General features: G+C 46.1%; 1 protein-coding gene, 1 long non-coding RNA gene and 1 other non-coding gene across 3 annotated transcripts; 2 read left to right on the top strand and 1 right to left on the bottom strand.

Moving 5' to 3' along the window:
* The first annotated feature begins 240 nt into the window (after positions 1–240).
* LOC144118891 (uncharacterized) lies at positions 241–6,900 on the top strand. Its single transcript, XM_077651676.1, has 3 exons — positions 241–424; positions 3,116–3,219; positions 6,241–6,900. Exons 1-3 carry the CDS (start codon positions 268–270, stop codon positions 6,742–6,744), a joined length of 765 nt encoding a protein of 254 aa, XP_077507802.1. The 5' UTR covers positions 241–267; the 3' UTR covers positions 6,745–6,900.
* A 1,984-nt stretch (positions 6,901–8,884) lies between these two features.
* Positions 8,885–15,643, bottom strand: LOC144118890 (uncharacterized). The gene is made up of 5 exons (XR_013312177.1): positions 15,538–15,643; positions 14,493–14,560; positions 12,154–12,203; positions 9,971–10,091; positions 8,885–9,070 (listed from the first exon to the last, which is right to left on the bottom strand). It is a non-coding gene; the product is annotated as an uncharacterized LOC144118890 (long non-coding RNA).
* Positions 15,644–25,185: 9,542 nt separating this feature from the next.
* TRNAF-GAA (transfer RNA phenylalanine (anticodon GAA)) lies at positions 25,186–25,258 on the top strand. Its single transcript has one exon. It is a non-coding gene; the product is annotated as a tRNA-Phe (tRNA).
* Positions 25,259–26,139: the final 881 nt, after the last annotated feature.

Genomic DNA, 26,139 nt, shown 5'->3' with positions numbered 1-26,139 from the left:
TTTAGCTGAAATAAACATCGCACACGTGGTTTTGTTTTACTTTTATCATACCTTTAGTCTATGTACCTTTATTGCCGGAAAAAAGTTCTCGCTACCGGTGCGCACGGCGAATAGTAAAAACGCAGTGGAAATGTGTTGTTGCCGTGGTAGACGAGGTACGCCCTATGTATTCTATTTTAGTGAATTTAGATGTTATCTCTTATTGGAAGCGAATATGCCTATGCATATTCGCCGTGCCTTGCGCATGCGCAGACGAGCAGCAGTGTGATGATGTCGTGGCCCTATCATGAAGCGTGTGCAAAAGCAACGGCTCGCGCCACAAGCCCAGGCTATTCTTGCGGCTGGCACTTGCGGTTGAAGCCTAGCTCAGCTCAGCTGTCCTGCGCCATGAAGACGCTTTGTGTCCTCATATTCGTCATCGTAGGCAAGTATTTCAAGATTCTTTTTCGCACGCTTCTAGTTGCAGAATACGTGTTTTTTTATGCGCGATAGTTATCACAGATATCTGTACGAATGCGAACTTATGTTGTTCTACAACATTAGGAATCTCAGTTTTCATTTGAGCATACTCTTCAGGCACATATGGCCTTTCAAATGTCTTTCTCTGCTCCATCCGTTTTTTTTTTTTTACTAGTCACCATATAACACTTCGAAATAAAGCGCAAGCATTATTTAGTGACGTTTTACAGCACGCTGTGATTGTGAAGTAGAAACACAATTTGATTGCGCCACACAAACATCCGATAAGGGGCAGGTCGCAGTAGCGAAGGATATTCCAGCTCAATTCAAAGATCTTGTGGATTTTACAATGCGGTTAAAACTCGATTTAACAAAGTAGTGAGCATCCGCTAATTATTTCGTTAAATCTAGAAATTGGTAATGTCGAGGAATGAATTTCCGCCCTTTGAAACCTAAAATCATAAAGTAGCGGCACCCAAAAGCTAACGCGGCATCGTATTTGCCGATGTCCGCGCCTGCGCGTACGAAAAGTACGCGAAGGCAGCCCGAATCGCATTCGCATGTAAGCGCCATCTGGTAAAGCGGATGGAGGCGCCACCGCTGCATAGTACGTTGTTTCGTGGAGCGGCGCAGCTTGCAGCCCCGTCAAAACAAAACCAGTGGCATGGCTTGGGTGCATAGATGTTACTGCTGGCATACTGCCAACAATCTACGACACATCGTCGGCAAAAATGAGTGAAATAACCTGTTTACTTTTAACTAATGCATTTACTTGTCGAATTATGAGAAGACGGCAGAGTGTGTGTGTGTGTGAGTGCGTGCGTGCGTGCGTGCGTGCGTGTGTGTGTGTGTGTGTGTGTGTGTGTGTGTGTGTGTGTGTGTGTGTGTGTGTGTGTGTGTGTGTGTGTGTGTGTGCGTGCGTGCGTGCGTGCGTGTGTGTGTGTGTGTGTGTGTGTGTGTGTGTGTGTGTGTGTGTGTGTGTGTGTGTGTGTGTGTGTGTGTGTGTGTGTGTGTGTGTGTGTGTGTGTGTGTGTGTGTGTGTGTGTGTGTGTGTGTGTGTGTGTGTGTGTGTGTGTGTGTGTGTGTGTGTGTGTGTGTGTGTGTGTGTGTGCGCGCGCGCGCGCGCGCAGATGGTATAGAAAATCCCAGCGACAGCAAGAAAAATATGGTGACGTCATCAAGCGTCCGCATGACGCACACAGCAAGCCGAGCACCGCCACTTCAGACAATCCTATACATGTCGTTATTCTATATAAACTCGTCACTGGCCGACTTTCATGTGGTGCCAGTTTTCCCGACATTCGTACCAAAGTTGACGAAAACGTTTGTCGTACAAAGCTTTCCCGGTGATGTCGTACACAAAGTCGAAAAAAATAACTTTAATGCATGCAACATTACGTGTAACATTACGTAGCATTACACGTAAACAATGCACCCAGTGGCATAATGTAGAGCGAGATCTAAGCAGACCTCTCCCAGACCACTATTCTATCGCGGGCTAGAAAAAGCCACCAATAATGTAACAAAAATGGTCTAGTACCAAAAGGTGTTTACGGAAGAAAAATAGAACAACAGTTTTGCAGAGGAAGGGGGAAGGGAACGGAGGGTATAAAGAGGACGGAAGGTAGAGTGCATCACCATCAGCCACCGCAGCCAAGGGAGCAAGCCGGCTCACCAGGAGCATTTATTTATTCACTTTTTTTTCTCCATCTTCTGGATCTTATCGTCTTCTGCTTTCTCTTTGCTTCTTTCTTCTTCCCGGACCTGTCCCTGATCTGTTATTCTTCTTGTTTTCCTGCTTCGTTATTTTTTTCTTTTTTTGCCCAAATATGCGTGGGCGTTTAACCCCCACCACACATGGCTCGAGGGTCCCCTATGGTGTACCACAAAGACTGTGTTTATGTCTCATGTTTTTCTGTGTAACAATGACCGAGGTTACACTGTGACTTGTTCTCTGTTGATGCACCCGCTATGGCTATAAAAGATTCTACTAGTAGCATTTCTCCAAAATGCCCTTTATGATATCATTTAGTATTTCCTATCTTTCAGAGATCTTTATTATTTCCGTTTTTTTGTGTAAGTTTGAACTGAAGATTTTTGCACGCTATTTTCTGCGATTCCTTGTTTGTGGACACCTTTCTAAGTAGTGATCGGAACTCGTGATGCTTTCTCCACATTTACAAATGAGGGTGAAGAGTCGAAGCGGTGTAAATAGAACGGGAGACAGTAATGCTTTCGCATTGACGCATGTAATCAGTCTTAATTGACTCTGCTGAATTTTTTCCGATTCACATGGCATTAAAATGTGGCCTCCAATTCTGAGACAAATCAGAAACACTAGCACACTTTCAGAATGCGAAAGACATGTAACCGTGGCGACAGGCGCGAATTTTCTCGGGAGGTTTGCAAGCCATATATGCGCAAGTAATTTAACATCCATAAAACTACCTTCCCTGCCTTTAAGAGCGTAATTCCGCGTCCTTTCTATGTGAAAAGTGTTTTCGCGCTGGTTGCGGAGTTGTCTGCTGGAATTATTAGCTTCCAGCACCAGCACTTATTACGTTTCCGAGGGCTAGTGAGGCATGCTTACTAGAAATCAACACTGTGCGGTGGATGTATTTTCTGGGAGCCTTCGGTCGCTTGTGACTCTTCACAGTTGCCGCCGCGCAACACCACGACGACGGAGGATGGAGACACCATTTTGGCTGGCGACACCACGGGGGCTGGAGACACCACGGCGGCGGGGGGCACCATGGCCCAGTCAGTATAACTCAGCGAAACATCTCTTTTGGCTTTAGGTCGATGAAAATCTAACGAAAGGATTGTTTTCATCAGAAATGACTTTTTTCTTTGCTTATGGAGTCAATCGTTGCAAGCACAACACTTTCTATTTCATTCTTTGTTCTGTCCACGTATGTGAGTGAAAACAAGTAGAAAAGATGATTTTGTTCTGGGGAAGTTTGAGTATTTTTACAACCAATAATCCTGGCCGTGTCATCATGAGTGTGTAGAATTGACAGTTCGGTATTTAACTCTGTATCTCTAATAAGAACCCAGGTGCTAGGCCAGGTGCTAGGAGTATCTCGAGAAACTCTGAAGAGAGCGGTCCTTGAGAATAATAATAAAACCAGCAATCAGAACAATAATGGAGATAATAACAGTTCTCATTTCATTAGATACGAAGGCAAGAGGTGGAATACAGGTAACTGTCCCCCGACAGAAACGCTCGACGCGACGCTCACGACACGAGCGGCGAGCAGTGGCAGAAATGTTCTTGAAGTTCTTAGAGGACGATGGCTTTATGGGACAGTGGTAGAGGCACCATTCAGTCAAGTGAGCCAGGTTGAGCAATCGCCGACAGATCTGGTGTACGGCTAATCCCGCCAGTACAGAAACACCACCACTGCCCCAAAGGTCCCAGCAACCCATGCAAAAAGCCTCATGAAGGGGTAGCGCCCGTACTACATGAACACTAAGCCGCGAATTATCAACCGAACGCGTTTTCGACTGGCAGGAAAAGAAAAAAAATCGCTTATTCCAGAAAGAAAATCTGCACATTCGCTGCCCCAGATCAGGTGCTTCACCATCGATGGCAGATGCCGGGGCTGACAAAAATCTTTTCCTGCCTTTTTTTAATATTATTAACAAAAACTTACTACTACTACTACAGGCGAGCGCAGCTATCAAGAAACCAGTCGCCTATACTCCACCACGTTCATAAACTCGTAATCATTGTAGATATAAGGGCGCATTTAGAGGAGCGACCGGAACACAGTGAGCATGAGAAGGAATAGTTACTGACGTTTTTAATGTCGTGTTCGCGAGTTTATGTTTCCAAGGCTGACAGCTGATATGTCAAGCATTAGCATTTCATATCAGTCGCTTCTTCTGAGCTCTGGTGATGTCCGATGAGCTCCAGTGAAATATGAACGTTTTACCTCACGTTACCGCACTAAGCAAAGTTGAATATGGCGGGTCACTGTCTTAGTTTATCGTCGAACTTGTCGGGAATCAGTAAGTATTCGTGTTTTTTTATAATTCTTAGATTGAAAAAAGTTGTCTGCTTGCGTGTCTGTTCGACCAATTGCATTCTGTGGGATAATGTGGTTTCTCATTATTCGCCGGTTTTTGAACATTATCTTTGTGGTGTCCAGTACTATGATAAACTGGGACACATTGGAGGAAATAAAGGCTGGTTCATGACAACTTTGTACTTTGCGACAGAACATTCTAGTTCTGTACATTTACCCACTAGCAATCATGTTGTGCGTGGTACGCGAATTCATTTCTGCTTCCTTTCTTGCTTTATTTAACCACAAAATATCGAGTGTTAGTTCCTGAATGCTATATGAAAGCGTCCTTGCTTTTTATTCAGCTTCCTGATTCCGCCTCGCCCTGTGCTTCTGGCATGAATAATTTGCTACTTACGTGTGTATTCTTTGTTTCGTGTGCTATTGTTGTTGTTTATTGTTTGATTCAAAATTTCCTCCATCACATATAATTTCATGTGCCCCTGCTCTTCCCCTACACCCTCCATTTTTTTTTCTCGAGCTCAACTCCTCTCTATAATGCTCACTAGGCCGGAAGGGTAACTGCCATAAATAAATAAATAAAATAAATACGTGCAGGTTTATATTAATATTCATTACTCCATCGCAATTACGATCGCCTTAAAAATAAATTTCAGGCACAAAATGCGCCATAACGTTAGCCAAGTTTTTACTCCGACAATGAAGAGTAGTGATCGATATTTCACCCGAATACCCTAAAGCTAATTCGCTTTCGGCTATGCATATTATGCAAACTGGCTAAGCTCTTCCCCATATTATCACTCATAAACTAAGCAGTGTTATCAACGTAAACATGAATAAAGATTTATACTTAATGTGGCCGATGTCATGCCGAACAATGGTGCATTAGGGGCTCTACGATGCTCCTTACAAAAGCGCTGCAGCTAATAATTTAATGGTCGACTGTTAATCTTTGGTTTAATCATAGCACTGACGGTCTAACAAAGACGGTTTAATTATTCTCTACCTTACCTCTCCTTCCTTAACATTCAATCTTATGGAACAAAATATTGAATTACGCGCTGTAATTGCTCAGTGATGTATATAGACTCTCAACATGTCGCTTCTCCATGTTAATATATTTTTTTTCAAACGCAGAAATCTAAACCGGTGTTGAGTGAACCGTTTCGAGAGCCAGCACATTATCTCAACTAGTTCAAATATTTTTGACATGTTTGTGCACCATTAACTTACTTCCAGCGATTTTCAGAAATCGTAAAGAAAACTAATGGGTCCAAATATAGCAAAACTGTTTCTTCTTGTGAATAACAGCCGCTATGGTAAATTTCAAATTTTTTGAATAACAGGCTCTTTTTGTTGAGTTTTCATATCTCCTCACGAAGAGTTCCAATGATACTAGTCTCGATGTGCCTTTTTCTGCATGTTTTTACGACTTTCCGTAAAACCCGAGTGCCTTAAAATGATGACATTTTAAACGTGGAAACTATGGTGTGTATGTCTACAGATATGGGCAGGTATTTTGGAAGACAACTTTCATTGCGCGGAGTTAACAGAGAGCTTTAGCATTGCGGAAGCCTATGTCGGCTGCGCAAGGTCAGTGGCCCCGCCGCCGGCATAACAAATGCGCAGCCGGCGAGGCGGCAATCCAGTATATATTTACGCTAACACGCCTCCGCTATGTTAAAGCTTTTTGATGGTTGCAATAACACGAGCCTGTCCATAGTGAGCCTTTCCTTTTCGTGCCTTGAAGCCCCCTGGAGGATCCATGGACTGCAATACTACTCCAAGTGGTGGAGGCGGAAGTACAACTGAACCAAGCGGAAGTGATAACTCAACCTCACCTTCTGGCATTAACACGACAATGCCCAGTACGTCCGAAAGCGGTTCATCGGACGGCGGATCGTCCTCATCAGGCAACACTACTGGCTCGAGCGGCAGTTCGGACAGTACTTCCGGAGGTGGAATTTCGGATGGCGGGTCGTCCTCATCAGGCAACTCTACGGAGTCTATTGGCATTTCGGACAGTACTTCCGAAGGCGGATCTTCGGATGGCGGGTCGCCCTCGTCTGGCAACACTACTGAGTCCAGTGGCAGTTCGAACACTACTTCCGGAGGTGGATCCTCGGATGGCGGGTCGTCTTCGTCTGGCAACACTACTGAGTCCAATGGCAGTTCGAACAGTACTTCCGGAGGCGGATCTTCGGATGGCGGGTCGTCGTCGTCTGGAAACACTACTGCGTCGAGTGGCAGTTAAAGTAGTTCTTCTGGAGGTGAATCGTCGGATGCTCCGTTATCCTCAACGAAGGAGGACACTACTACTGCATCCTGTTGACAGCACAACAAATCGGTGCGGTCATTAAATATAGAGGGATATACGACTCCACTAACCTCACTTTACATAGCTGGTATTTGCAAAGCCCTATTAACAAAGGAAGAAGAGTAAAATAAAGTGTGCTTTGATCTCTGGTTATCTCAGTGTCTGACTGCTACCGCCGCCGTATGCTTCCATATCAGTGTCTCTGATCAAATATTGCAAGCTTTCACTGGCGTCCTTTAACACAGCAGCAAAATAGAGCGGGAATGCGTTCTTGAGTCCTCATCTGCTCCTGCGTGAATCTCACTTGTTATAGCACCAAGACGAACGGGCGCGGGGATGCGAAATGGCGCATAAAATTAAACAAGAGCGAGATAAAGACGAATGGGAAGGCAGGGATGTTAAATAAACAAAAAACATAAAATGAAACAAATTTTGAGTCAAGATTAAGGCTCTCTTTAGCTGCATGTAAAGGGTGTATTTGATTTAGATTATAATCTTTAGATGGCATAACGTTTGCAAATTTACTCACCATGTCGAAGACGTATGTCAATCAGGGTTCATAATTCTAACCGTAACTCAACCGGAACCAAATGAATATTTTTTCCCGGCACCAAAGAATAAGCGCACAGTACACGGGCCTCTATAATTTAGCCTCCATAAAGCTACGACCGCTGCGGCCGGCATATTTCACCTGCGTCTTTCGGATCAGCAGCCGATCGCCATAACCGCTCAGCCACCGCGGCGGCTGAAAGGTTGGAAGTATGCATGCGAAAAGTGAAAGGAGTGATGTATGGGTGATGAATCCTAGAGAAAGATGAAAGCTACGAAACGTTTATGCCATGCTGTGTGAATCAGTAAACTGAGTGCTAGAAAGATATTAGCCTCCCCTTAGCATCAGAGTGGTGACAAGTGTCACCTAGCCATTAATTCCTAGCGTGCTCAGTATCTTCGAACCAACTGCCAATTTTCTTGTCATTTCTTAACTGCTCACTTGAATTTCTCCAGCAATCCTCTAGTCGTCTCTTACTTGTTTCTACGGTTTGAAAATGAAAATTGAGCATGTCCTGGCTCTTCTCAAGACCCAGTGTTTCGCGGATTCCTGCGGCGCCATCGTGCACTGAGGATTGGAGGCTTCCAACATTTTGCACTGGATAAGAATATGTTCTGTCATTTCCCTCTCATGCATGCAGCCCCAGCAAACGTCATCCATGGTGTCAAATGTTTCACACTTCACCTTCAAGCACCCAGCTCTGGCCTCGAAAAGTAAACCACTACCTTTGGAATCATCACAAGTTTTCACTTTTAATCTTATATTTAGCCGTCCTATAGAGCTCGAAAGTCGGAATATACAGCAATTTCGTTCGGCAGTGAGTATTTTCTGACGACAGTACTTTCTGTCTCAAGGCTGTCTTACTATAGCTTTCTTCCTTTTGACATTTGTATTCATTAGCAAGCCATCTAGTTCGTCGCCTCCATGCAGTATCGATACTGCGTCAGTATGAATACATGAAAATTTTTGACAATGATTCCTAATTGAAAGTTAGCGCGCAGCGCGCTCTGATGTCAGTGATTACTCACACCGCTCCTTATACATGTGTCGTGACGTCACTACTGAGTGGTATTCACATCACTTGCTGTATGCAGTATGCACATTTCGTAGTTGCGCTTTCGCAGTCGGGGAAGACTGCAGCCTGGCACTTCGGACTAGCGAAAAAAAAAGGAACTGACGTTTATTGCCAAAGTGCGTCTACGTGACGCGTATTACCTGACTAACGAAGAGGCCTTGCAGCTCCTTTTATACATTGCGGCATATGGCGGAGTGAGTAACCGCCGTTGCCAGTCGATGATTGGGCCACGCAGAGTAAGCCTGGCTGAACAGTACTGAAGATGAATTCAGTACGCTCACTGGAACTGAAGATAGCTAACAACTTGCGACGAGAATCTTCTCATTTGGTGAACAAAGCACCGCGATTCGCAAACCAGGTGTTGGTCGAGTCCTGCAGCTCGACGTGAACTCGACACATCTCAGGTAGGATATCAATGCACTCTAACCAAAAGCCAAACTCCCCAAACGAAGTAATGTTCAGAAAAGTTCAAGATGTATTGGTTCTTTTTTTTACTGCGTCAGTCTTTTTCTTCTGGAATGTCCGCATTAAGACGTAGCGAGGTGCCCCAGGAAGTTATTTCACGTCTCCACTTTTCCACATAGACTTCTGACGGTTTCGGCGCTGTCTCCTCCACTGTGGACTCAGCAAACGCCATCCTGTCAAGGGCAGTAGATGACGCACTCTGTCACAAACTTGACTGAAAATTCATTTCCCGGCTTTGGGCAGCGAAACATTTCAGCCAGGCGAAATCGTTAAATTTTTTTTTTTCTGTGCAACACTTGCAAGTGATCACTTCCTGAAGGTGTCCCAAAACTTCATTGCCCATATTCTCTCAGTTCTTACCGTTTAAAAATTTTTGCAGCCAACTTCGCTTTGTCGAGTAATAAGACTAATGTTTCAGTGAATCGCTAACACAAGGTAAACACCGTCGCTGCATGTATAGCGCACCTGTAAGGTACCACAAAGCGTTGAAATAGACGACACTCTACAGGAAATCCATTGCGGTAAACGTAATGAGTGATAATGCACCAAAGTTGCACACATGAAGCTGTATGCGCACGTCCGCATTATCGTCTGCACATTGTCGTCTTCATCAACTTCCATCTGCAGTCCGAAAAGATCAGAACAGCCAAGCCTCGATCACAGATTAACCTGAGCCTTAATACCGTCGCCATACGTGCCGACTAAACGATGTTCGCGCGGCGGGAACCCACTGGGGGCGCGACACATATTTTTCGTTGGGTGACGCTAAATGCTGCAAATATGCAACAGGAGCCACGAGGCATTCGTCAATCCCAGGGCAGAAACCATGAAGAAGAGACGAATGCAACTCACCTTAGTGGTTGAGCCTGCAGCGAGCCTGACTGCGCTTTCAAAATTTTGAAAGGACTAGTCTAGACGGCGTTACACTCAGTGCATGCGTGTAAGTCTCATAAAACGTCAGCTACAGTAATGCAACTTTATAGGCTGCGAAACTTTGTTTTTTAACGAAGGCTGTCGTTAAATGTACTTTCTTCACGTCGAAGATATTAGAATACCGTAGCAGTATTGCTCACCTTGTATTCAGGGTACAGGGCCGCGTTTCGAACGTCCTCTTGACAGTCTAACACCAGGGTTCGCCCTCTCATTCTCGTAACCAGACGCACCACGTTCCGCAACTTCAGATTCACTCCGACTCTAAGGGAGAACGCAAGCAGTGCGCAATGCTGTAACTCAAGCTTACACCCTGGACTCACTACCGCCCACTGCCATTCAAACAGGTAAGAGATGACTGTGAAAGGAGCGTTCGGTAACGTGAGACAAACACTAAATTTTGATATGGTCTCCGTCTATACTTCGCCGAAGCAGAGAAAATTAAACAGTAGTCTAGGCAACCTAATTTTTTATAGCAGCACATAAGAGGAGTACTTGGATACGTAGTTGTCACAATGTTATGTTAACCCCGCAACGCATAAGGTAGCTCAAACGATAGAGATTGCGAATACGCAAATTTTTCGCTTGTCACGCCAAAGGGTACTAAACTGTCACAGCATGACACGCGAACACATCACCTACCTTTTCTTGGTTTTGAAGGGCTGATGTAGAACCATTCAATGCGAAAACTCTTGCCAGAAAAAGAACCTGATACTTTTAAAAGCCCAATGTTACAGCAGGAGATGGCAGAATAATATAGAACTTTGTTATTTATTTATTGCAGCTGTTCTGATATAACTGTGGTGTTTTGTAGTCTCTAGACGTTTAGAAATTCTCATGATTGGCTCATGGTTACGATACAGTAATAGTAATTTAGCGAATAACTGCATTTTTTTACACTTTTAACAGTGAGACGCTCTAACGGTTAATCTTTTATTCTTGATTTTCATTTCTTGGTTACATGGGTTTTTCCGAAGCGACGGGACCGAAAGCGTGCGTAAGAAATGGCATAGCCGCCAGGACACGCTCTACGTGGATGCAGCCGGTCCAAGCCAAGGCCGGATGACGATCTCCATTAAGAATCCCGAGGGAAAACCTATCAACTGCCCATCAGTGCGCATGTCCAACCCCGCTCACGCAGAGAAGGCAGCCATTGCGCCAGCGCTAGCTACCAACTCAAAAGCTAATATACTCACAGATTTCCAAAATTCGTGAATAAATATGAACAACGGACTAAGCCATCAGTCTTAGTCCGCTACACGCTACCATTGGCTCCGTAAATGATTTTCTTCTCAACACGGTGGTTCTTCGCAGACTTATATTTTTGTCAAAAAAGCGTACGTCTGATATCACTGATTTTCACCTATATTTTTTAACTATTACGCCAGCGTAACAGTTTCAAAGAATATCGAAGGCACCTTTTATAGCGTCATAACATTTCACTAATCACTGCAGTTCACTTGTAGACACGTTTCCTGTGCAGATTTAATTACATTTTTGCTCGATAACAACCGCTTCCAGGTAGAGTAATCAACTTATCTGCTAGGGCATATTCTTGGTACTACTCTGTGGAGCATAAAACAATTTGATTCTTCAAAGGCGACAGCCCAAAAACGACAGATCGCTCAAGCTACCGGGTATTTCATGCCGCCTTGCGCCCTCATTGCTAATTTTCAATATACCGTGTGCTCTGCCGTACTCTAAAATTGACAGCAATATCTAGCATGTCACGTGGATAGTTTATGGCATCGGAACTAATTCGTTATGCGCAGAACTTCACTTAATAAGATGGCGGTTACGGTATTCACCTCTACTCCAATTGAAAACGCTCCACCACTAATAAATTATTACCGAGGCAAACGGTAGACACTAGTGATAATATACTACGCAGCAAAAGGGTCCGTTAAAATTATTTTCTCACCCCACAGGGCCGTGGTGAGAAAGTCTATCGTATGAAGCCCGTTACATACAAATCGTTACAATTTCTTCCTCACTCATCCCGCTGAGACACGAATAGACTGCATCGTAGTGTCTTAAGCCACACAAACAAACAGTTCAATTCCCCTTCTGTACCTATTTCTGTACGCAATCGCGCTGTATGTCACTTGCCTCAATTTCTGTATAACAATTCTAAAGTCCCCACCATTCGACAAACCAGCACAAGTCCGCTAAATGACCGATAGAAAGCAGTTGCCTAGTGAACGACTAACGAGCATTTACTAACACTGCAGGGTCTCACCGTCAGGTACTCCATGCTAGAAGTAACTTACCACACGGGAAGCACCAACAACGTTTATTTACCGCATGAACATTTCACGAAACTTACCATCGAGTCACCGAAAGACCTTGCATCCTCATCATCGTCCGCCATGCCACCTGAAACACAATGTTACGTTTGAGACTATCCTGGCTGTAAAGTTGCGTTCCTTACCAATTATAGTTTTCCGCGCAGGATCTAAGTGACGGCTGTTGATAATGCAATTGTCGAAACTGCCTGGTTCTGAATAGTATCAGCACCGGACAGTATCCTGAAGCGGCCTATTTAATCTAGCAGCTCAAGCCTGGGGCATGTTATAACGTCTTCTCTCACTCCCCGACCGCAGTACCGTGCGACTTGTATCAGTTCACCGTTGTTCACTTTATTCGCAACTGCCAGAGAAAAAGCTTTACGAATACTGCTAGCAGCGCCGCAGCGCATATCGTTGTGACGCAACGCATCGGCTATTGTCGTTTGTGTGGCGTCTCTTTAGAGCCAGTCGTGAAGAGCAAATGTGGAAATGCCTGATTTTAAACAAGTGCTGACAAGGGGGCGAAAGAAGAAGGGGATGTCATGGCAAACCATGTATTTTCGTGTAATGAGAGGCCGCTCCTTCCCGCCCACTTTTTATTAATAACCCTCGACTCAGACGACCACTTAAATGAAACTTTTTATCAGCATTGTTGGTACTGTTTATTCAGGACATAAGAAAAGTATGAAGGAGGTACCAGCCCACTGTGCCTACTTCGCTCATAGCTAGCACGCGAACAACGCCTGGCCTGCAGCTTTCCTGCAAGTTATTTGGTTGCTACGTTCTTTAAAATTATATTCTTGCATTCATAACGCGATAGCCAATAGTTAATGCCTATTTTACAACTATTTCTGATTTAAAAAGCTTTTTTGCATAATCACTGTGCTTAGTCACGCTGCGCCTTCATAGCATGGGATCCACATGCCTTTTTGTCAGCATTAAATCTCTCCTAATCTGGTCGAAGCTCTCATATTCACAGGCGCAGAGTGACATTCCGGATGGAATAAAAAGGACTGTTAATCCTGGCGCCGCAAAAGGAAGCAAGGTATAAAACAGGTGTTTTAATTCTGACGACTTGCCAAGAGCAAAGTGGCAAAAAAAAAATCGAGGTTTAGGTATGAACGATTGCACGTCCCGAAACAGCTCATGGGCAGTGCGAGTCACCGTATGGAGGGCTTCGAACCGATTTCGACCACCTGGAGTTTTTAATGTGCACCGATATCGAGCAGTACACATTTTTGTTTAGTTTTGCCACCTTCGAAGTGCTGCCGCCAAGGTCGGAGCTGCATAATGTATAACAAACCAAAGTATATACATGCCATGAGAACTCGCAGAGAACACTTGACAGTAATTGGATTACTGTAATGAAAGTGCTGTTTTTTAATTAGTTTCCCAGCAATTTACAATGTAATGAATTACCTTCACCGCTTAGTAATTTAGTAATGTAACGGATTACATTACCGGATTACTGTGCCGCCACGGTGGCTTAGTGGTTATGACGCTCGGCTGCTGACCAGAAAGACGCGGGTTCGATCCCGGCCACGGTGGCCGAATTTCGATGGAGGCGACATTCTAGAGGCCCGTGTACTGCGCGATGTCAGTGCACGTTAGACAACTTCAGGTGGTCGAAATTTCCGGAGTCCTTCACTACGGCGTCAGTCATAGCCTGAGTCGCTTTGGGACCTTAAACACCCATAAACAGTATTAAACAGGATTAAACCATAAACAGGATTACATTGCGGTAGCATTTTTACATAAAAAGTAATTAATTACTTGCGAAACTATTTTCATTAAAATGCGCTGTTGCTCGTGGCATCGACAGGGCTTTGGCCTCACGTGGGCCCGGTTTGGAGTGCTGTGCGCTTGTAAGGATCGGAGGAGGAAAAAAAAAGGGGGGGGGGTGAGTAGATGCGCAATAACGTTATGCTAAAGCTCTCTAAAGTAGTATATTAAGGTGCCAGGCCAAATTTTTGAGAATAGTCTTCGATTGAGAATAAATTGAGCCATCTCGTGCTCTTCCTGAGACACTCCAAGCTAGCAGCATTAAAGGTGGGGGGAGAGAGAGAGGGAAAGTGAATATCTAGCAGGGTTGCTTTTATAAGAGCTCGCTTAACCGGCTAACTGCAGCTGCCAATCGAATAATTTATTGCGCTAATGCTTCTTCCTACGTATCGTTATTGCCTCCAGGACCGCTTCTTTGTCATACACTACTTTTTTCTCTATTTCCTGGTGTTTCTTTCTGCCTGCCTACTTGGGTTATAATTTTAGTCATTTATTTGCAATTATCAAGTATTTTTGTAAATATGCCAGAACGCTGTAAACATTCTGCTAGCGTGCTGTTTTTGCTGCATCGATATAGTAAAACAGGGGAACTTACTCTTTCCTGTTATGGCGACAACCAGGATAAGAATTGCAACTAGCGTTGTTAGGCCCATGATTTTCTTCCTGTAAGGAAAGAAACAGAAGCAGCCTGAAAACATGCCTCTCCTGCACTTTCCGACTTCCTTTTAATCCGAATGTTTTCTACACTTAGATTAAGAGAGAAATGTTGGCTGCGTTGGCTCTTGAATGGTCGTTAACGAGACGTGAAATGTGAATAATTTAACGCGCCTTCAGTAGGGTATAAAAGGTTGATTTGGGTAACACAATGTCCACCTCAGACCTGTAGAGAAAATTTTTGCCCCCGATTTTGTTCAGACGCTTAGGATACGAAAATTCGGTCCAGAACATGACTGAAATAAATTCTGCTGCACGCTGGAAAATGTTAAATGCGGAAAAAATCGACACATTTTCGCAGCACAGAGATAGTTAAAGTCGCCGGTTTGCTTGAAATGCGCGCCTATGTGCGCTTGATGAAATGTTGAAGTGCTTATAATAAGCTCTTAAAAGTGTTTTAGCACCTGTTGGAACACGCCTGTCCACATTTTTTTATTTTTTCTTCCATAAAATGTGCTTGTTAAACGTCAGACTGGAGTCAGTGCAAACACTGATTCCCATGTTTTTGAGTTGCGCTTGAAGAGAAGGGAAACAAAATGGCTTTGCCCGTGCTCACTACATACCAGCACAGGCTCTAAAAGTAGGTAAGAGAGAGCTTACTACGACGACAGACCTCTTTCAACGGATGCTGCGCGTTACGATTTCTCTTACAATAAAATCGCCAAACTTCAAAATATAACAGCGAAGTAACGGTACACAACAAGCTTCTAATTCGCAGCTAGTCACGCGTTGAGCCTACAGTATTTAGGACCTCGTCGAATGGTCAGTTAGAGTTCTTCTTTATGCTTAGTATTTGCAGTTTTCCAGGTTTTATACAGATCCAAAACTTGCTTCTACCAGAGTTAAGAAGTGTCAAGAGCGGTGAGCTTCTGTGTTGTGGAAGTTCCAGTCGAAGCACATTTAAAGTAACTGCATGTTGTACTTACCTGCGCCTTCGCGGAGGACTGCCTACGATAGAAGGTTGCACAGCGCTCTTGCTTCTAGGATGCGCCCCAGACCCTCGCTAACATGCGTCCGCACCCACTGCCTTAAATCCAAGAGCAGCTGCCAAAGCTACAGAACGAAACAAAAATGCCAAAACGGCTGCCTGAGGCTTACACTCAACAGATGCCCTCTGAGCAAGCGGGAGTCGTGACCTCTCGTAATAGCAACATTAATCAGCAGGCAAACGCGCGTTAACGCGCACAGTATGTAGTTGCCTTCCAATACGGCCACGCTATAGCGGACAACCCTTGATTGCCTCTTTCACCGTGCATGGCTCGCTTAATCACTAATGCCCATATTTCTAGCAACAGCCGAGCGAGTTTCATCTTTTCGTTTGCGCAGTCCCACAAGTGGCTGAAACTTCGTTTCATAATAGCCATCAGCAGCAGCAACGTAAGCCGCGTAGATCAACTGCTGAACGGACTTAAATTGCCCCTGCTTTGCGTCAAGCACAGCTGTTATGCTCCAGCAAACCCATTAGCCTTTAGCTTCGTTTCCCTGGCTGACTTTCAGCCGTTTACAGCTAACTTTTTTTTTATCTTGATATCTAATCTATCACTGTAGTAGACGACATGGGATCTCGCGCTCAGCATCATGCATTCCTCGTAACTTACTTATGGTTGAATTGTTCTGCAATCTCGTTTGTTTTGTTTATTCACCGTAATGTTCTAGCCATAATTGTATATGTCTCTTAGTGAGATATACTCGCTTAGCTCAATTCGTTACCATCTCTCGCAAATATCGAGTGCGTGTTCCTCCAATTCAAGCATGCTAGCATTTGAATTTACTTTCATTTATGATTTTTTTTCCTTTTCCTTTGGTGTTTGCAAATTCACTTGGAAGGTTCTTCAGTCAACATGAGGATTCATAGCGCACAGAATACACAGGACACAACACAAGCGCTTGTGTTGTGTCCTGTGTATTCTGTGCGCTATGAATCCTCATGCTGATTACCCACTAGCCCGAACCCTGACCCTTCTTCAGTCAAGTTCAATGTAAAAATGGCATTACAGTTCTGCGTAATGTTCAGGGCGCATCCACTTGCGCGTAATGCGCAAAGTGACCTGGTGCAGTGTCGTATTAACTGTATTATTCGACTGGTTCATGCACGCAGGATTGAATCGTGGCCTCGGCGGTTGCATTTGGCTGAGAGAGACATGCAAAATCATCCTTGTACTGTGCAGTGGGAGTGCACAATAAAGAACTGCGGGTGGTCAAAATTAAATACAAGCCCTCCATAAGTGCGAAGCTCATAGCCCGAAGCACCTTTGGGAGGTTCAGCCCAAAATATCACCAGGTTATGCACCGCAATGGCTCCTCGATTTCGTACACATTATTCCATAGACGCTAACCTGTTGAAAGTCGACAGATTGTGGAAGCAATGCTACTTGGACGCGTACTAAGTGGCAGCAATAATGGCCAGCTAGAGCTTCTCTCTATTTTCTGGTTTACAATGTCTATCTACTGCTCCTCTGGTCATCTCTGTATTCGAATACAAACAAATTATCGTGAACACATTCAATAATGGCTATCATTCACTACCGGAAGATACACTGTCATCAACTTGGGTGGCCTCTTTTCTGTTCTTGTTTTCTTCACGAGAGCCTAAGAACCGTTGTAGCATTCAAGTCCAGCTTCCTTGGTCAAAAATTTTGAAAACTAGAACATTATAAGACACCTTTATAGAAATATTGAAGGTAATCGTCCCTTATTCTCATATGTGGCAAAATATTTCATTTAAAGTGTATGCAGCGATTGTATCGAACAGTTAAGACTGCCATAGAAGACAAATGGGGAAATCTTTTGACGATGGCAAAAACGTGAATGGAAAAAAAATACAAGACTGCCGTCGGGTGAGCTGCGGATATATTGATTGCTATAGAAAAATCTTACATTATATGAAAAAATTTCGCTCATAAATGGTATCCCGCTCCAAAATGCTTTTGTCCAGAATTGCTGGGTATGAACGCCAATTACTTGTTCTGTCCATGTTCGCTTGCAGCTTTGGCGTCTTCACTGGTGCTGCCACAGGGCTAATAATAGACCATATGACTGCCGCATGGTTGACTAGGCTTTGCGAAAGATACATCAGGGAAGAAAGCACCTTTTAGCTGTGCACCATGTAGCCTCATCAATGTCAGAAGCTACCGTATACGCTACTCTGCGTTGCTATGTCAGTGCGCCGATTTTTTAGCGTTCGTCGATTCTATTTTTAATAATAAATTATAATATTCTTTAGGCAGAGAATTGCATCTTACCTCGACTCAAGGCTTCAAAGATCCAGTTGAGTCATACAGACAGAGAAGAATTAAACATTCATGACGGGCCATTTCTGCGAGAACCTGCTTTTTTACAGTTGGACACGCGAGTCTATTGTTAGTGGCTTTAGTCTCTTTTATGATTTGGCGCATACTGCACATGCACTTGGTTACTGAATGCTTCGCACGACAAAATGCGCCGTATATAGAGCATGAAAGTACGCATTCAAAGAGCAACTTATATTCCAAAGGTGACCAACTCGCAAAGTTTAAAAAATTATTGAAATGTGGACTTATTGCTGTGATATGAGAGCGCTCTTTTCGGACCCATTCTTTTTTGCGTGCCATGGTCTCTTCACGCTATTTCCGTTTTCTTATAAAAAAATCACTTACTTTTGGCCCTCGCGCTACGAATCTAAGCAGATTCGTTCATCTAACAGCCGAACGAGCATTGTCACGTCCAAGTTCAGTATAGGTGACGTCAGCTCCTTCGTCCTTCATATCTTGCTCCTTCGCGGAATCAGAGAGCTGCTCAGGGTCGCAGATTTGAAAATTCCGTTTCTTTATTCGTAGTACAATAAGAAAGCAGTATAGCTTAGAAAATTCATAATGTGGCTAAACTGGAAATGATGCCTACATTGGCTTCTGGTGCTGTTGCCTTTTGTTTCGCTAGAAATGAAAATGGCTGTTCAGCCTGAACGCGTGGCAGCGGCCATTAAATTTTGAAGAGCCCCGCAGTTTTTCACGAAAGCCTAAAACACAATCACTAAAAAACCGCTGAATAAGATTTCCTTTACTTTAGACTTGGGAACCATGTTCACTTATGCATTCGCAATAGTCAACACCAAAAAAAAGTATAAAGACGCGGTACAACGCGTAACAACTGGAAACCTTATACCTCATATTGATTAGGGCTTCATAATTTTCAACCTCAAAAAGTCTTGCGCGTACCGTCTACTGTAAATCGGCTTTACAGTTCCTTACAACGCCTAGCAAACGCCTAGCGGACAGCCGATCGCATTAGTTATAGCATCTATATATCTTGTAGATATATATATATATATATATATATATATATATATATATATATATATATATATATATATATATATATATATACACTCATTAAGGGAGCCAACCAAAGTGCAAAGGTGCATAGGAAAAACGCTCCTGTGTCGTGCCGTACCGGGTTCCTGGTTTCTGAAGGACTTCTTGGTTGAAGGCCAGTTGACGTCTTATACTACAAGTGGTGGAGGTGCGACGACCTCTTCACCCTGGAGCTCCGCAGCCGTGTCTTACCTCCCACTTCCATCATGACCGAGATCCCGCCATTTTCAGTGGCACGGATGACACCGACGTAAAAGATTGGTATAGGCGTCCTACGAACGCGTAAGCGCTTACAACCGTTGGGACGATACTGTTAAGCTTACGAACGCCATTTTCTATTTGACCGACGTGGCAAATCTGTGACTTCGTAACCACGAGGCCGACATCTTCACCTCGGCAGCTCTCAAATCCAGCCTAAGCGAAGTCTTTGGGCGTCCCGCTGTCCGTAAGCTCCGCGCAGAGCAACGCTTACGAAACCGGGCCCAACTCACTGGTGAAAACTTCACCAGTTACATAGAAGACGTCGTGGACCTGTGCAAACGTGTCAATTCCTCCATGAGCGAGACTGACAAGATCAGACACATTATGAAAGGAATTGACGACGATGCCTTTCAAATGCTCGTCGCCAAGGATCCCCAGTGTGTCTCCGACGTCGTCAGCTTCTGCCAAAGCTTTGATGAGCTCCGCAAAAATCGCCTTTCCACACGGCGTTCCGGCCTGCAGGACGCCACTCTCTCAAGCTTGGCATTAACCGGGAATGATGCCATGGACTGCCAGTCCCTACTTTAACACATCCAAACCTTTGTTCGTGAGGAAGTCGCACGCCTGCTGTCGGTCTCCACGTGCCCGCCTCCGCCTACCCCATCGCTGGCGCCCTGCCTTCAACGCGTCATCCAGGAGCAGGTCGCTGAGGTGCTGCCCGCTCAACATCAGCAACCTCTCGTTGCGGCGCCTCTCACATACGCTGATGCCGTGACCCTGCCAAGGCCCCAGCCTGTTGCCCCTGCCTACAGGCCGCTCCACAATCTCTGCGCGCAGAAGCGGCCTTCCCCTCCAGCTCCTCGGCCTGTTTCACGGCGCCAGCCAATGCCTGTAAACCCATGGCGCACGACAGACAATCGGCCCATATGCTACGCCTGTGGCGTGGCTGGTCACGTGGCCCGATTGTGCCGCAGTCGCGGTCCCCATCCCTAAGCATATCGTCGTGAGCCAGCCTACGGGATTGCGACATCTCCGCTGCCTGCGTTCCATGACGAGCCTCCTCGCGACTCTTCCCGCTATGAAATCCGTTCCAGCCGCTCGCCATCGTTCTCGTTCGTTGATGACCCGCCGCCCACCGGCCGTCCAACCGGAAAACTGAAGGCCGCAGTTCCAGAGGCAAGAACTGCGACACCAGTGTATCATCAAAGCCCTTTTTCTGTACCTGCCAATGCCATTGCGGTGTTCGTGGAGGGCATAGCCATCAACGCGCTTATTGACACTGGTGCCGCAGTTTCTGTCATAAGTTACGACCTCTGCCGTAGACTGAAAAAAGTGACGATGCCGCTTCCTTCCGTTTCCCTAGCACCGCCTCCGCTCAAGATATCCGGCCCATAGCAGCTTGCACCGCCCGTCTCTTTATCAACGGCGTTTCGTATATCATCGAATTCATCGTCCTCGCCCGCGCTTCGCACGACGTTATATATACTTGGTTGGGACTTCCTATCCACCCATCAAGCTGTCACCAATTGCGCTCGTGCCGAACTTGAGTTGTCGCCATTGACTGACGGTCCCTTTGCCGTGCCGCCTCCCGCTGACGCTACAGTGATTGTCGCCGAAGACATCGACGTTCCGCCTTTCTCCTGCTCCCTTGTGCCGCTTTCTTGTGCCGCCCTCTCCGACGCAACCGTTGTTTACGCTCCCTTGTCACATAGTGCCACCATGAACTCTATTTTACTGCCGCACGCCCTTCTCACGATTTGTGATGGTTCAAGCGCTATTTTACGTTCGCAACCCGTTTTCCTGCCCTACAACTTTACTCCGTGGACAGTCGCTTGGCAGGGTCGGGTTGCTCGACCCTGCCGATGCCTACCCTCTCGACGATACCGGTACCTCTGCCGCTCTTCCAATCAGCGCCATTACACCTACTCCTTGTCGACCCGTGATCTCTTGATGTTTTCCAACGCTCCATTGACGCTTATTTGTCCCCTACACAACGCGCTCAACTTATCGCCATTCTTCAGCGCTTTACCGCTTCATTTGACTACAAGCAACCTTCCTTGGGCCGCACGACATCCGTTACTTACTCTATTGACACCGGAGCACATATCCCTTTGCGGCAGCGCCCCTACCGCGTCTCAGCCGCTGAACGCCGCATCATAGATGAACAGGTCAGCGATATGCACCAACGACAGGTTATCCATCCTTCCAACAGCCCATGGGCATCCCCAGCTGTGCTGGTGAAGAAAAGAGATGGGTCGATTCGCTTTTGCGTGGACTACCGCCGCCTGAACAAGATAACTTGCAAGGACGTTTACCATCTCCCACGTATCGAAGACACTCTGGACTGTCTGCAGGGAGCTGAATTCATTTCTTCATTGGACCTGCGCTCTGGTTACTGGCAGGTGCCGATAGCGGAGGCCGATCGCCCGAAAACCGCCTTCGTTACACCCGATGGGCTCTATGAATTTAACGTCATGCCCTTTGGCCTCTGCAACGCTCCTGCCACTTTCGAGCGTATGATGGACAACCTCCTTCGTGGGCTCAAGTGGCACACCTGCCTTTGTTATCTGGACAACATTGTCATCTTTTCTTGAGATTTTCCATCCCATCTTCAACGCCTGGAGACTGTCCTCCGCTGCCTGGCCGACGCTGGTCTCTAACTCAACCTGAAGAAGTGCCGCTTCGGAGCTCGACAGCTAACCATCCTTGGACACGTCGTCTCAAAGGATGGCGTTCTCTCGGACCCGGTGAAACTGCGTGCTGTCGCAGAATTTCCGACACCAACTTCAATGAAAGAACTTCGCAGTTTCATCGGCGTTTGCTCCTACTTCCGCCGCTGCGTGCGCAATTTCGCAACTGTCATCGCCCCACTAACCAAGCTTCTTTCCCACCACGACCTGTCGGCATGGTCGAAAGCCTGGGATGATGCCTTTACCACGCTACGCCACCTTCTGACATCTCCGCCGATCCTGCGTCACTTGGGCCCTGAGTCGCCAACCGAAATCCACACCGATACCAGCGGTGTCGGCCTCGGAGCCGTTCTCGCTCAGCGCAGGCCTGGCTTTACCGAATACATCTTCGCTTACGCCAGCCGGACGCTCACAATAGCTGAAGCGAATTATTCCGTCACAGAGAAGGAGTGTTTAGCGATCCTTTGGGCAATTTCAGAATTTCGCCCTTAATTGCACGGGCGCCCTTTCGACGTTGTCACCGATCAGCGCGCACTCTGCAGGCTGTCGCCTTTGAAAGATCCCTCTGGCCGGCTGGCGCGTTGGGCTTTGCTTCTCCAAGAGTACGACATTCGCGTTGTCTATCGATCCGGACGTAAACATGCCTATTCTGATGCTCTCCCGCTTCCCTTTGCCGCCGGATGACACTTCCACTGTCTCTGGCCTAGAACCTTCGTCGATCGAATGACCGATATGGCTGATGAACAGCATCGGGACGCATGGATCGCTGCCCTTTTAGATTTATTATCCAACCCATCGCCACGCTCTTCTCCTGCTCGCGCCCTCCGCCGTCAATCGCACCATTTTGCCATCAGAGAATACCTTCTTTACCGCCGCAATTACCTGCCGGATGGACGCAAATGGCTGCTCGTCATCCAGACCCATATGCGTTCCGCCATTTGCTCCCACTTCCACGATGACCCCCAGTGCGCCCACGCCGGCGTGTTGAAGACCTTCACCCGCCTTCGCAGTCGGTACTACCGGCGCGGGATGTATCGTTATGTTCGCCGATACGTCCAGTCATGCCGCGAGTGTCAGCGCCGAAAACAACCACCTCGCCGCCCCGCAGCTCCTTTGCAGCCGCTGCCTAGCCCTGTTCGACCATTCTAGCGTGTTGGTATCGATCTGTACGGTCCTCTTCCCACCACATCAACTGGCAATCGCTGGATCATTGTTGCCCTTGATCACCTTACCCGCTACGCCGAAACATCACCCTTATCTTCCGCTACAGCCGCAGACGTTGCCTCCTTTATCCTTCATCATATTCTCCGCCATGGCGCTCCAAACGAGCTGCTGAGTGATCGAGGCCGTGTCTTCCTCTCTGAAGTTGTGCGCGCTCTTCTTCAGGAAAGCAACATCGTTCAACGCACCACCTCTGCACACCATCCACAAACGAACGGTATGGTTGAACGCTTTATTCACACCTTGGGCGACATGCTGGCCATGTATGTTGATTCGGACCATGGCAACTGGGACCGCATTCTACACTTCGTGACTTATGCTTATAATACCGCTACGCAGTCGACCACCGGATTTTCTCCCTACTTTCTTCTTTACGGCCGTGAGCCTTCTTGCACACTGGACATTATTCTTCCGTACCGTCCTGATTCTTCTGAGTTTACAACCCTTTCTCAAGCAGCCAAATACGCCGAAGAATGTCAACTTGCCCGTTCCTTCACGTCTGAAGCCCAGCAGCACCAGAAAAGCATCCGTGACCCATCTGCTCTTGTTCCGCCTTACCCTACCGACTCCTTGGTCTGGCTGTGGGTCCCGTCTTCCAGTCCCGGCCTCTCTTCGAAGCTCTTAAGCCAGTATCAAGGGCCTTATTGCATCATCCAGCAAACCTCTCCTGTAAATTACCTCATCGAGCCCCTCCAACCATCCCCGGATCACCGTCACCGTGGCCGCGAAATTGTCCACGTCTATCGCCTTAAATTGTACTACAATCCTCTCATCCTCGCCTCTTCATAAGTCGCCCGTCCGTATTCTCCCAGTCCCCAGGATGGCGCCTTTTCGCCTGGGGGGTAGTTGTTGTACAGAACTGAGGCTTGGGAAGCGCCAGCGGCCGGTGATAAAAGAAGACGACGACACAGTGTGGGTGTTGTTGCAGAAGAAGCCGACGACGTGCCGAACGCTAAAAAACGTTCCTGTGTCGTGCCGTACCGAGTTCCTGGTTTCTGAAGGACCTCTTGGTTGAAGGCCAGTTGACGTCTTATTCTACAATATATATATAGCAGGAAATCAGGGGCTCGTTTGACAAACTTATGAAGCGAGTGTAAAGACGAAAAGCGCGAAAAAAACACACGGATGCAAAAGCAAGACGAAGGACAATCGCTTGTCCTTCGTCTTTCTTTGCGTTCGTGTGTTTGTTTCGCGCTTTTCGTCTTACAATGCATTACCAACTAGGCCGCACCCACACCTTACTTATGAACGGGGCCAACAGTCACCGAAACCAAGGTGCATAGGTCAATGTTTAATTTTTTTTTCATGTGTAGTGGTATAATAATACTTATATTAATCTATCGCTTAAAGAAAATTATTTATAAAGCACCAGAACAACAACCATGCCGCCGATGGGATCCGAACCCACGACATCCGAATATCGCGTCCGGTGCTCTACCAACTGAGCTACGGCGACGGCTGTCCAATCTGCTACTCTCGTGGTTATTTATCGGTTAATACAGGACGCGATAGTACAGGACGTGCTACGTCCGCCGCTATGGACGAGGGTGGCGCTGGTGAACACTCTCAAGGTTCTCTTACACCCAAAAAACATAAATACCTACGAGAGCAGCAGATTGCACAGCCGTCGCCGTAGCTCAGTTGGTAAAGGACCGGACGCGATATTCGGAGGTCGTGGGTTCGGATCCCACCAGCGGCATGGTTGTTTCTTCTGCTGCTTTATAAGTAATTTTCTTTCAGCGATAGATTAATGTAAGTATTATTATCCCACTGATTAGCATTACACATTAAAAAAACATTCCCCTTTACACCTTGGTTTCCGTGACTGTTGGCTCCCTTTATAAGTTTGTCAAACGAGCCCCCCATTTCCTTTACCTTGTCTGCTAATAGTTAACAAGGGTCTCGGTTCTGGCAGTCTTGATGTCATAGTTAGCATAAGAGGGCTCTCGCAGTTTCCGCCCTCGCCGTTAGATGACGTTCCACGTCACACCCGCAGTATTACACGTCGTGCTACGTCCACCGCCATGGACGAGGGTGGCGCTGGTGAACACTCTCAAGGTTCTCTTACACCCAATAAACGCAAATACCCACGAGAGCAGCAGATTGAACACCCGTCGCCGTAGCTCAGTTGGTAGAGCACCAGACGGAATATTCGGAGGTCGTGGGTTCGAATCCCACCGGCGGCATGGTAGCTTTTTTTCTGCTGCTTTATAACTGATTTTCTTTACGCGATAGATTAATCGAAGTATTATTATCCCACTACACATTCAAAAAAGAATTACTTTCCCCTATGCTCCTTTGTTTCGGGGACTGTTGGCTCCGGAGCATTCATAAGTATATATATTATAATCTTTTGTAGTGCTACATCTATAGCAGAAGTGAGGCTCTCATTTGTTTCGGTTGCCCGTTCTACCTAGGTCTTTCACTAAGCAAGTACTGTTTGCACCTGTATTCAAAAGAAGTATATTTTCTTGTCATTCTGCGCAGCATACATGTTTCTTATAACTGGCTGATCATTTCAGATTTCTATTTTTCTCCTTTCTAAACTGGACGTCAAAATTACTGCAAAACATCGGGTGCCTGTACCCAGTCGTTTTAGTTTAGCAACTTCTTTCCTAGTCAGCCATTCCCGAGCTATATATACGTAGGTTAAAATTGAGTTCGCGGCAGTTTTTAGAGACAAGCCGCGCAAGGGTTTCCAGAAACAAGATACCAGCTAATTAAGGTAAATAAGGAAGCTGAACTTCAACAAAGGCAGCCGGCAGCCCTGTAGCAGCATATCAAGCTTTCTAAGACTTCGAAATGTACTACCAGCGCGTGAAAGTAATACAGTTGCAAATAGCAACCATAACCAGCATCATAGTGACGAGATTTAGGTCCGGGATACCTATTACAGCTTCTTAGGTGTATTTATGTGTATTTATTGTGTACGATGATCCAAAGTGTGGACGTTTCTCGGATATATTTTGGTCGTACACTGTGCAAAAAACTACCTGGAGCAGCCCTTGTTTTGTTTCTAAAGTTAGAAAAATCATCAGCCTAACCTAACAAATAACTTTTATCACCT

This window comes from Amblyomma americanum, chromosome 2, assembly GCF_052857255.1.
Source record: "Amblyomma americanum isolate KBUSLIRL-KWMA chromosome 2, ASM5285725v1, whole genome shotgun sequence".
NCBI classification, from domain to species: domain Eukaryota; kingdom Metazoa; phylum Arthropoda; class Arachnida; order Ixodida; family Ixodidae; genus Amblyomma; species Amblyomma americanum.
The sequence above is the reverse complement of the archived record's forward strand: the minus strand, read 5'-3'. Positions and strand labels throughout refer to the sequence as shown.